The sequence below is a fragment of the Myotis yumanensis genome, unplaced genomic scaffold, assembly GCF_028538775.1.
Source record: "Myotis yumanensis isolate MYYU_CA2020_CCGP unplaced genomic scaffold, mMyoYum1.0.hap1 SCAF_4, whole genome shotgun sequence".
Lineage (NCBI taxonomy): Eukaryota > Metazoa > Chordata > Mammalia > Chiroptera > Vespertilionidae > Myotis > Myotis yumanensis.
Window position 1 is genome coordinate 105,246,076 of NW_027223755.1, and position 10,902 is coordinate 105,256,977.

Genomic DNA, 10,902 nt, shown 5'->3' on the forward strand with positions numbered 1-10,902 from the left:
AACTGAGATAAACCCTTTTATTTATTTATGCTTCTCCATTTTGTTTAAAACAACAACAACAACAACCTTAATATTAACTGACAGCCCTTCCCCCTAACCCCTCCTTGGGCTGGGGGGTAGATAATGGGGAAATGGCCCCCAGGGGCGGGGCTGACCATAGAGCCCCTTGGAGAGGTAATGGAGCCCAAGTCCCCTCCCCAGGGGACGGGGCACCTGTAGTGTATGAACTGGGGAGTTAACGGGACTCTTGAACCTCTTCTTGTACCAACATATATGCCCTTGGCCATCAAGGGTAAGGAAGCAGATGGGGAGGGGATTCCTACCGCTCCTCTATGTCCCTGCTCAGCCCCCGTCTCAGGAACTGAGGGCTGAGGAGCAAGAAAGTGGAGAAAGGGTGGGGGTAGGGTGTCACACAAAGGAGTACTGGTTATTAATGGCTCTGGGGTGGCCCCCTTCTTCTCCATCGCCCCCTAGTGGTAACTGCTGGAGCTGCACCATCGGTGTTGCTTCAGGGACCCCACCAGATCCAGGGCCTCCCTGGAGCTCCACGCCTGGTGTCATGGCCTCTTCCAATTCAACCATGGGGACCAGCTCAACCACGGGGACCAGCTCTTCCTGGACCCCTCCACTGCCCACTTTCTCTTTCTCTTGCCTCTCTTTGGCTGCTGTGGCTGTTGCTGCTGCCACTTCTGACATCCCCGACGCCTCTTCTGCCCCAGGATGTGGGGGATCTGTCCATGAAGGGGGTTCAGGGGGTGGGGGTGGGTCGTGGGAGGTGTTCGGTTCTGGATAGGAATGGTAAGAAGACAGACTAATTGTGGAGGGTGGCAAGCTCTCGCAGCAGCCTCCCCTTCACTATCCCCCCCAGGAGCCATGTGCTATCTCCCACATCCCATCTTCTGAGCAACCCCCCCATCCATGGAAGATGGATCATGGGCGGAGGTGAGAGGAGGACCACACTTACACACAGTCACTCGCTCCGAAGGGCATGAGGGTGGAGGAGGCATCGGGGTAGCATCGATCTCCCTCGCACACCCCTGCATGGCTCCCGGCCTGCTCTCGGCCTGGGGGGGAGGGGCAACGTGGGGACAGATGGGACGTGGGGGTGGGGAAAAGGGAGAGATCAGACAGGGACATCAAACATTAAGGGAAGAGGGAGGGGGATCAAACAGAGCATTCCCCAAAAGGGCAGGCCCAAGGCAAGGTGATGAGGAAGGGCAAAGACAAGGGGCGGTGTATCCAGGAGACAGACAAATGATGGAACAGAGGAGTCTGATGGAATGGGAATGCACCAACCCACACTCAACTTCCTCCCGGCTCCAGCAGGAGCCCTGCGCCTTCCTACCTCCTCGGCATACATTTTTCCCTTTGAAACCCCAACACACAGGCCCCTTCTCTCCCTGTTCTCCCCAACAAAGCCTCTCCTCTTCACAGGCCCCCACCCCACCTTTCTGGCGCACACACCTCCTCACTTCTTGGGTGCACGGGCACCTCCTCCCCTGCAGACCTGCTCTGCTCACCCTGCTGCCGCTGGGAGGACACAACATAGCTGCCAAGGACAACGTCACTGGGGCCTCCAGACTCCAGCGGGATGGGGTGCACCCGGAAATGCTTGAGCATATCAAAAATGGACTGGAACCACAGGTGCTGGACCCGGCACTGACCCTCCTCGTTCAGCGACAGACGCAGGTGCTGAGGGCAGGATGAGCGAGGTGAAGCAGGAGCCCAAGCCCCTGCCAATTACGGAACACTTCTCCCTGATGGCAACGTCCCCACTCCACCCGCCAGCTCCCTGCGGAGAACAGGCCTTTTCCTCAGTCACTCACCTTGGCCTTGCCCTGGAAGTTGAAAGTGAGGACGTATTCGCCCCGCCTCGTCTCACTCTGACGTACCAGGAAAACACCATGGGAGTCGGTGCCTCCGGCCAGTACTAACTGGGCAGCCTTGAGTCGAGAGAGCATCCCGTGGAACCAAGGATACCCTGAGAGGGGCTGCTCCCCCTCACCTCCCTCTGATTCCCCCTGGAACAGGAATGACCCTTCAGGAAGGAGAGAGGGAGGGAAACCTGGGTGTCAAGGAAGCCTCCCCCATCCTGGGAGAAAAGCCTTGCTTCCCCTTCCTGTGTCACTTCCCTCCCCCCAGGTCAGCTCCCTCAGGATCCCAGGACAAGTTTCAGGTAGGTGGGCAACCATGCCTGCACACAGACACACACTCACACCTCGGTACCTGTGGCTGTTTCTGGAGTGTCCAGGGGTGGGTAGGGGGTTGAGAGGGGATGAACTGTCCCAGCTGGGGGTTCCTCTTCAATGGGGATGCGGGGTGGCAACTCTGGGGGAAGCAGTTCCATTGAGTCAAAATGGGAGGCAGCAATGGAGGCGGAACTAGGGGAGATGGATGCTGAAGGGCGGTCTGAAAGGCCCCCATATGCCCCTGGAAAAAAACAGAAGGGCAAAGTTGAGAACTGGAGAAGCTACTTTAAAATATATATATATATATATATATATATATATATTTTTATTGATTTCAGAGAGGAAGGGAGAGGGAGAGACAGATAGAAACCTCCTATATAATAAAAGGCTAATTGCAAATTGTCCCTTCAACCCAGAGTTTGACCAGTGGGCGGGGCCGGCTGCCTGGCCCCTCCCCCCCACCAGGCCAATAGGGGCAGGCGGGCCAGACCCCACCCGTGCACGAATTCGTGCACAGGGCCTCTAGTCAGTGATAAGAATCATTGATTTGCTGCCTCCTGCACACCCCCTACTGGGGATCGAGCCAGCAACCCGGGCATGTGTCCTTGACCGGAATCAAACTTGGGACCCTTCAGCACACAGGCCAACACTCTATCCACTGAGCCAAACCAGCTAGAGCTAGAGAAGCTACTCTTGGACAGGAGTGGTCTGCCTGGGTCACCTCCCACTAGTCTGCCCTGTGTGGACTGGCAGGGTCAGCTGGCTGAAATGTTGGATCCTTCTCCAGGCAGGGACCCTGATATTTTCCACCAATAGCTAACTTAGATTTCATACACTGCTCAGGGGTTACAGTTACTGAAAGGAGGTCCTAGAATCCAAAAGTGCCTCTGCCTTTTTTGTTGTTGCTGTTAATCCTCACCCGAGGATATCTTTCCATTTATTTTTATTACTATTTTTTAATCCTCACCCTAGGATATTTTTTTCCATTAATTTCTAGAGAGAGTGGAAAGGAGGGAGGGAGATGAGAAGGAGGGAGGAGGGGTGAGGGGGAGAAAAAGAGAGAGAGAGAGAGAGAGAGAGAGAGAGAAACATTGACATGAGACATTGATTGGTTGCCTCCAGCATGTGCCCCCACCAAGGCTGGGGAATCTGCAACCAAGGTACATGCCCTGGACCAGGAATCGAACCCAAGACCCTTTGGTCCCCAGGCCAATCCTCTAACCACTGACCCAAACAGGCCAGGGATCCACTGATTTTTAGAAAGCGGAAGGGAAGGAAGGAAAGGGAGAAAGAAACATCATGTGAGAGACACATCAATGGGCTGCCTCCTGCATGTGTCCTGACCATGACAGGGGACCAAACCTGCAATTCAGGTACGTGTCCTTAACTGGAAATCGAAACCCTAACCCTCTGGTGTGAGGGCTGATGCTCTAACCACTTAGACACACTAGCCATGGAGCCTCTATCTTTTGAATTGACAGCAGAAATGGAGACAAATATTTTTGCATTAAAAAGGGGTCCCTCGCCCCAGCTGGTTTGGTTCAGTAGACAGAGTGTCAGCTTGCAGACTGAAGGGTCTTGGTTCAATTCCAGTCAAGGGCACGTACCTAGATTGCAGGCTCAATCCCTGGCCCTGGTCAGGGCGTGTGTGGGAAGCTACCAATTGATGTATATCTCTCACATCAATGTTTCTGTCTCTTCCCTTCCCTTCCACTCTCTCTAAAATCAATGGAAAAATATCCTCAGGTGAGGATTAATAAAACAAAAAAACAAAAATGTTTTAAAAAGGGGGTCTCAACTTGACCAGCCCATGTGGCTCAGTGGTTGAGCATCGACCCATGAACCAGGAGGTCATGGATAGATTCCCATCAGGGCACATGTCCAGTTGCAGGACCCAGGCCCGGTAGGGGGCATGCAGGAGGCAGCCAATCAATGAGTCTCTCTCATCATTAATGTTTCTATCTGTCTCTCCTTCTCCCTTCCTCTCTCTAAAATCAATAAAAACATTTTTCTTTAAATGGGGTCCTGCCCAGGCCCTGGCAAAATAAAAAAGGTCCTTTTTTTGGTCAATAGGACAAAGCCTCCAACTCTCAGAGGCATCAAAGATCCTCCTTCTATGCCCTAGCCGATTTGACTCAGTGGACAGAGCGTCGGCCTGCGGACCAAAGGGTCCCAGGTTCTATTCCAGTCAGGGCGCATGCCTGGGTTGCAGGCTCGGTCCAACGTGCAGGAGGCAGCCAATCAATGATTCCCTCTCATTATTGATGTTTCTGTCTCTCTTCCTCTCTCAAATCAATGAAAATATATATCTTTTTTAAAATCCTCCTTCTAGCCTTGATTCTCTTCCTCCTCTGAGCTCCCAAGGCACTTTCTTCTGGCTTGTGCTGCTCAGAGAACACTAAGCACAAACTCTCCATTTTAAAGTCCTGCTTTTTAGATGTCTTGTCTGCTCACCTAGACTGTGAGCCCATGGAGGGCAAGGAGCTAATTTCAGGCATGCCTGCCCCCCCCCATCTTGCCCGAGCCTAGCAAAGAGCCAGGTGGATATGAGGGCATTCCCGAATATCTGCCGAGTGGCAGGCGGGAATGTTGTACACAGTCACCGCTCAGATGAGTATGTGTGCAGGGTAGAGCGCAGTGGCTCAGGCATCAAGCTGGCATAGCCCGTCTTTGTTAGTGACTCAGGTGACACTGGGAAAGCCATTTCTCTTCCCTGGTGTTAGCTGCCTAAGAACAGAGGGGATTAGAACTGATGGCTTGTAAGGTCTGTTCTAGCTTTAAAATCCTATCGTTCGTTTTACTCATGGAACACAGCCTATAGTTATATGCTAGGCCAGGGGTGGGCAAACTTTTTGACTCGAAGGCCACAATGGGTTCTTAAACTGGACCGGAGAGCCGGAACAAAAGCATGGATGGAGTGTTTGTGTGAACTAATATAAATTCAAAGTAAACATCATTACCTAAAAGGGTACGGTCTTTTTTTTTTTTTTTAGTTTTATTCATTTCAAACGGGCCGGATCCCGTAGTTTGCCCACGGCTGTGCTAGGCACTGTGACCCTGAAACTCAGAATGGAGGGTCATGAGGAAAGGGTGTGGTAAAGTCTAGAAAGGTGAGCTGGGGTCAGGCAGATTTACAGGTCTCTGTGTTTATGTGTGTGGGTAAGGGTATGCACGTGCTTAGTCAGGCTAAGAAGTACAATTAAAGAAAATTGGTATCGCTGACACATGCACAGACACAGAGTCAGAGCAAAACAAAGATGTGTACAAAGTGTTCTGGAAGCGCCCTAACCGGTTTGGCTCAGTGGATAGAGCGTCGGCCTGCGGACTCAAAGGTCCCAGGTTCGATTCTGGTCAAGGGCAAGTACCTTGGTTGCGGGCACATCCCCAGTGGGGAGTGTGCAGGAGGCAGCTGATCGGTGTTTCTCTCTCATCGATGTTTCTAACTCTCTATCCCTCTTCCTTCCTCTCTGTAAAAAAATCAATAAAATATATAAAAAAACAACAACAACAAAGTGTTCTGGAAGCTTGGAGACAAGAACCGTATCTGCAGCCAGAGTGGTGGTCTGTACAGGCTTACGGGAAAGGTGACAGGCTGGGCAGAGAAGGCAGGTTAGGGGTTTCCTTGGAGCTTGTGTGGGGTGGTGATGCTGATGGTCCTAAATGGCAAACTGTGGCTTAGCATGTTCTGGGACAAAAGACAAACATTTGGTGGGTGGGCGTGGGTAGCTGAGAGGCAGGAAAGGGTTTACGCTGGAGAGGGCCTGGAGCCCCAAACAGGGGGTCTTACATGGCAGGTCTGAGGTTCCAGCTCTCTAAGGCTCTGCCTTACCCTGTGACAGGCGGTCGTTGCTCTCGCTGGGTCCCAGCAGCAGATCCTGGCTGGGCAGACTCTCTGAGTGATTCAGGCAGGGCAGTTCCAGGCCGTCTGTGTTCTCTCTTGTAAGAAATGAGGCCCCAGGGGCCAGCGGGAGGGTCATGGGGTGGGGACTGGTAGCAGGGCAGGGCCTGCAGAGACAGGGAAAATGGTGCTGGTAGGAATGTCACCAGGTGAGAGGACAGGCTGCTCCCACCCCAGCCCCTGGTTTCCTCACCCCGGGCTCAGGCATTCTTGGATGTCAGACACCCAGGCCTTCACATGTAGAGCATCAGCTGTCTCCAGGATATACTCTGAGGAGCCTTCCACCTATGGGACAAGAGGAGGTCCATCGGCATTGCCAGTTCCTAAGGCCTAAGGCAGCCCTAATGAGAACAAAAACATCCTGCCTCTCCCCCCTGCTCCCAGAAGAGCTGTAGCTTCAGGAACCTACGCTCAAGGAACCCGCCGTGCATGCACCTCCTTCCACCAGTGCCCTTGCTGTTATGTACTGAATGCCTTCTCCCCAACAGGAGTGCTCCACGGGGCAGGGGAGCTCACTGCTCCCACCTTAACCACAAACGTGTTCTCCCGATCAGGCATCTCCAGCGCTGTGGTCGCCCGCACATCAGTGATGGTAGAGCAGGGAATGCTGAGCCGAGGCCGAGACGCCTAGGTTGGAAGAGAACAAGATCCAGACCTTTGGTGGGTAAAGACCATCTTTCCTTTCCCTCCACAGATCCATCTTTCCCTCTACATCCTAAGGGAACTAGACAAAAAGGAGTAACACTACTCCTTCAGTCCTGCCCACAGCTCCTAGCTCAGAGTCAGGAGCCAGCTTTAAAAACCAAAGCCTAGCCAAAACCGGTTTGGCTCAGTGGACAGAGCGTCGGCCTGCGGACTGAAAGGTCCCAGGTTCGATTCCGGTCAAGGGCATGTACCTGGGTTGCGGGCATATCCCCAGTAGGAGATGTGCGGGAGGCAGCTGATCGATGTTTCTCTCTCATCGATGTTTCTAACTCTCTATCTCTCTCCCTTCCTCTCTGTAAAAAAAAAAAATCAATAAAATATATTAAAAAAAACAAACCAAAGCCTGGCCAGTCTGGCTCAGTGGCTGAGCATCAACCTGTGAACCAGGAGGTCACGGTTGGATCCGGGTCAGGGCACATGCCTCGTTTGTGGGCTCAATCCCCAGTAGGGGGCGTGCAGGAGGCAGCTGATCAATGATTCTCATCATTGATGCTTCTACCTCTCTCTCCCTCTCTGAAATCAATAAAAATATAAGACAACAAACAAACAAAAAAACAAAGTAAGCAAAGCTATACATATGGGCTATTACCACTTTGGCAGTTCAACCATTCACTCCCAGTCAGCCCCCTCCTCTGGGTCTCACCTTGGGTGGTACAAAGAACTCCAGGCGACTTCCTCCTCCTCCTTCTCCTTCACTTCGAAGCAGTAAGCGACACTTCTGCCACTGAGGCTGCCCTCCTCCCCCTGAGGTAGGCCCAGCTGCCCCTCCTCCCCGGCCCACTCCAGCTGGGTCAGGGGCTGCCTCTTCAGCCCCCATGAAACTCAGCAGCTCTTCCCTCTGCACCATCCCTGCTCCATCCCTCACGGTCCCTCCTCCCCGACTGAGTCTCAGCTTCTCAAAACGGTGAGTCCATCTGTCCCCCGGGGATGTTCCATCACTAACCAGTCCCCTGCCAACGGTCCCAGCCCCACCAGAGGAGTTGGAGTTGCTGTTTCCACCTAACACTGGGGGGCCTGATGAGGTCTCCAGGGGCCCGGCTGGGGAGGGGGGGTCCACGGTCCCCCGCCACTGCAGGATGCCACGGACCGAACCTCGGACGGAGCGACCCACTGAACGGAGGGAGAAGCGTTTCTTTAGCTTCGGCTTCGAGGAGGTGGTTGTAGAAGAGGAAGAGACCGAGGAAGGGAGGGGGCCGGCCAGGTCCTCGGATGATCGAGAAGGGCCCAGCACAGCCAGAGGCCCGCCCACCCTGCAGCTCTCAAGGGACAGGTCATGTGGTGGGATCTCCACACCAGGACTCAGAGGGGCCAGGATGGGCGGTGAGAGGGAACCAGAGGCCCGGGCCACCTCAGCTTCAAAATGCTGCAGGAAGAGCTCAGCAAAACGGCGGGAGAAGGCAGCCTCGGCCCCGGGCCCTGCATATTGGGGGTGGGACGCCAGGTACAGGCGAAAACGGCGGGCAAAATCCAGGGCCGCGGCCCGGGCATGGGACTCACAGAACTCCCGCCAACTAGGGGGAGGGGGTGGTGGCAAGGGAGGAGGAGAGGGGAAGGCCCCATCCTCCGGGGAAGGGGCACCATTCATGATGGTCCCCAGGAGGTGCAGAGGGGGAGCCTGCGGGGAGGGGCAGCAAAGAGGGAAGCGGCCAGAAGACACGGGGTGAGCGGCAGCAGCTGCAGGAGAAAGAGAGGCACATACACCGAGTCACCGCTGAGGTGGGACCGGGGGCAGAGCCCCACCCGAGCCAGACTCCCTCCTCCGGTCTAGACTCATCAGAGAGCAATGGGGAAGAACGGCAACTGCTTCCCTACCCTTTCCAAGACCCTCGCATCCCACAGGCCCCAGCCGGCCAGCTCCCCGAGGTCTAGCTGCACCCACCCTGCTGCCTTCCCAACCCACTTTCCCAGGCATTGGTTCCAGGAGTGATAAAGGGCTGTCTAAAAAGTCACTCCCCTTCTCTAAAACAGACCCTCCGATGTGTACCATATGCTTTGCAAGTGCCGTTCTTACCTTTCCCCGTGGGAGCCTTAATAACCTCTACAACAGATGCGGAACTGAAGCTCAGAAAGGTTTCAGGGACTCGCTGGACCAACCTCAGCCACAGCCCCACTGCCCCAGCTCTGGGAGGAGCTAGGCCTGCAGAGCTCAGAGACCCCGCCTCACTATGCCCAAGTCCAGCTCCCAGGGAGGTTGCTCATTGAGGAGGGTGGATGAATGATGGATTGAAACAGCAACTGTCTTGGAAGCTGACCCCAGGGCCCAGCACCCGAGCCCTGTGTGAAGGCCTGCAATGGCCACAGCCCACTTCTTTGCTGTCCCTTCAGCCTAGAGCTCAGAGGCAGCAGCACCAGGTGAGGAAAGGCTATGAGGTCGGGTCAGGGCAAGTCTTTGCTGGCCACAAACTAAATAAAACCTAACGGGGAGCGGGGGATCCTCGGCCTTTTCACCTCCCTCTTCTCTCACTGGGGAGTGCGCCCTAAAGGCTGGCTAGCCTGCTGGTTAAGGCCATGGCTTATGGAGTCGGGCTTGGGATGAAATCCAATCTCTGACACCTATTAGCTGTGTAATCTTGAACAAATTATATGTCCTCTCTGAGCTTCAGTTTTTGTATCTATCGGGAGAATTAAGTGGAACACATCAGTGCTTGACACAAAGTAAGCACAAAATAAAGGACCACCATTAATGCTATCTCTGTGGGTTCCAATCTTCTAAAGAGAAATTAGAGAAGGAAGGGATTTCCCGAGGTCTTACACCGGGCAAACGGCAGAGCTGGACATGGAATTTAGCCCTCCTCCTCCCTATTATACTGGAAAAATGACCGGCACCAGGACTGGGGTGAAGGTAGCTCGGGAAAGTCTCCCCAAAACCCCAGACTCCTATTGAGACCCACAGTCAGCACCCCCGCCCCTTCCTCCCTGGCCTCGGCCCTGCACACTCAGGTGCTCCAAGCACAGGGACCACCCCAACCAACGCGAAGCCCGGAGATGCCAGAGTCATGGAGCACAGGGGCCCCGAGCCAAGAGGTGCGGACACAGAAGAGAGACCGAGCTCCAGGCAGAGGCCACCTCCGCGCACAGGCCCACCCCACCCTCCGCGCCGCGGGCGGACCCAGCGCCCTCGGGTCCGCTGACCCTGCGGCTCTTGGGCCGGTGACTCAGTTTCTCTCCTGTCCAACAGGACTCGGACCCATCCGCCCGGTGCACCTGCCTCTTGGCTCAGGTCTGATAGTCCCCGAAGGGCGGGCGGCGGAGGGTGCAGGCTCCGCTCCTGGCTCGGACCTCCGGGCCCGCCGAAGCCCGCCGCCCCGACCCTACTCCCCGGACACCTCTACCCACCCATTCCCCGGGGCCGCCGTCTCCGGGGGGCTACCCCGCCTCCTGCACTCTCCGCGCCGAGCGCCCCCCTGCCTCGGGGGCCCCCACGCCCGCTCCCACCCAGGGCTTGTCGGAGGCGCCAGCCGGGTCGCGGAGAGGAAAGGAGGACTGGGAGAGGGGGGTTCCGGTTCCGGTCCCACCTGCATCTCGGTCCCCGCGGTTAGCTCCGGCGGCGGCGGCGGCTCCCGCTCCCTGCCCCTCCCCCCACCCCGCGGCGGCCTCCCCGCCCGGCTCTGCGCAGGCTCCGGGACCCCGCTCCCGTCACCGGAGGCAGCGACCATAGAGAGGAGCGGGCGGGAAGGGCACCTTCACGCTCACTTCCGCCGCCTCCCGCCCCGCGCTCCCGGCGGCCTCGGGGACGGAGCGGCCGAGGCGAGGGCTGCATGCCCAGCGGGAGTCCGGGGCCGAGGAGGGGAGTCATCACAGAGAAGCCACTGGAGGGGGTGGCGTCGCGAGGCCGCCGACGGCCAGAGTGGTCGCCGGGGCCGGCAGCAGCGAGCCGGGAAGGCGTTCTGACGGCGCGCGGCGGCCTAGAGCGCCCGGCCCGGCGGCGGCGCGGATGCCGCCCCGAGGAGCTGCTCCCGGGAAGACGGGGGTGACCTCGGTGAGGCCCCGCGAGGAGGCGGAGCCTGGACCGGCGGCCCTGGCTCCTCGAGGAAACGGCGAGAGGTTGGACAAGGCTCCCTCTCCGACCCGGGGAATGAAGGCAGGGGCGGGGGAGAGCCGGGAATAACG

The 10,902-nt window shown here is 56.4% G+C and overlaps 1 protein-coding gene across 5 annotated transcripts; it reads right to left on the reverse strand.

Annotated features, from left to right (window-relative positions):
- SH2B1 (SH2B adaptor protein 1) lies at positions 1 to 10,370 on the reverse strand. 5 transcript variants are annotated; one of them, XM_070413454.1, is made up of 9 exons: positions 10,308 to 10,370; positions 7,436 to 8,466; positions 6,613 to 6,714; positions 6,281 to 6,372; positions 6,019 to 6,194; positions 2,227 to 2,430; positions 1,827 to 2,038; positions 1,521 to 1,692; positions 1 to 785 (listed from the first exon to the last, which is right to left on the reverse strand). In XM_070413454.1, the coding sequence occupies exons 2-9, from the start codon at positions 8,375 to 8,377 to the stop codon at positions 409 to 411; spliced, it is 2,277 nt and encodes a 758-aa protein (XP_070269555.1). In that variant the 5' UTR covers positions 8,378 to 8,466; positions 10,308 to 10,370; the 3' UTR covers positions 1 to 408. The 5 variants fall into 5 exon arrangements, with proteins under 5 accessions (XP_070269555.1, XP_070269556.1, XP_070269557.1 ...); XM_070413455.1 differs by lacking the exon at positions 10,308 to 10,370 and adding an exon at positions 8,804 to 10,260; XM_070413459.1 differs by lacking the exon at positions 10,308 to 10,370 and adding an exon at positions 965 to 1,064 and having other exon boundaries at positions 658 to 785; positions 7,436 to 10,263.
- Positions 10,371 to 10,902: the final 532 nt, after the last annotated feature.

What these genes read in the sequence shown, in the direction of transcription:
- SH2B1 (XM_070413454.1), bottom strand. Translation starts at nt 8,377, where the DNA reads ATGAATGGTGCCCCTTCCCCGGAGGATGGGGCCTTCCCCTCTCCTCCT. An exon ending in CAACGACCGCCTGTCACAGG is followed by an intron (nt 2,431 to 6,018) that starts GTAAGGCAGAGC and finishes GTTTTTTTCCAG; the next exon opens with GGGCATATGGGGGCCTTTCA. An exon ending in GTCCTCCCAGCGGCAGCAGG is followed by an intron (nt 786 to 1,520) that starts GTGAGCAGAGCA and finishes ATTCCTATCCAG; the next exon opens with AACCGAACACCTCCCACGAC.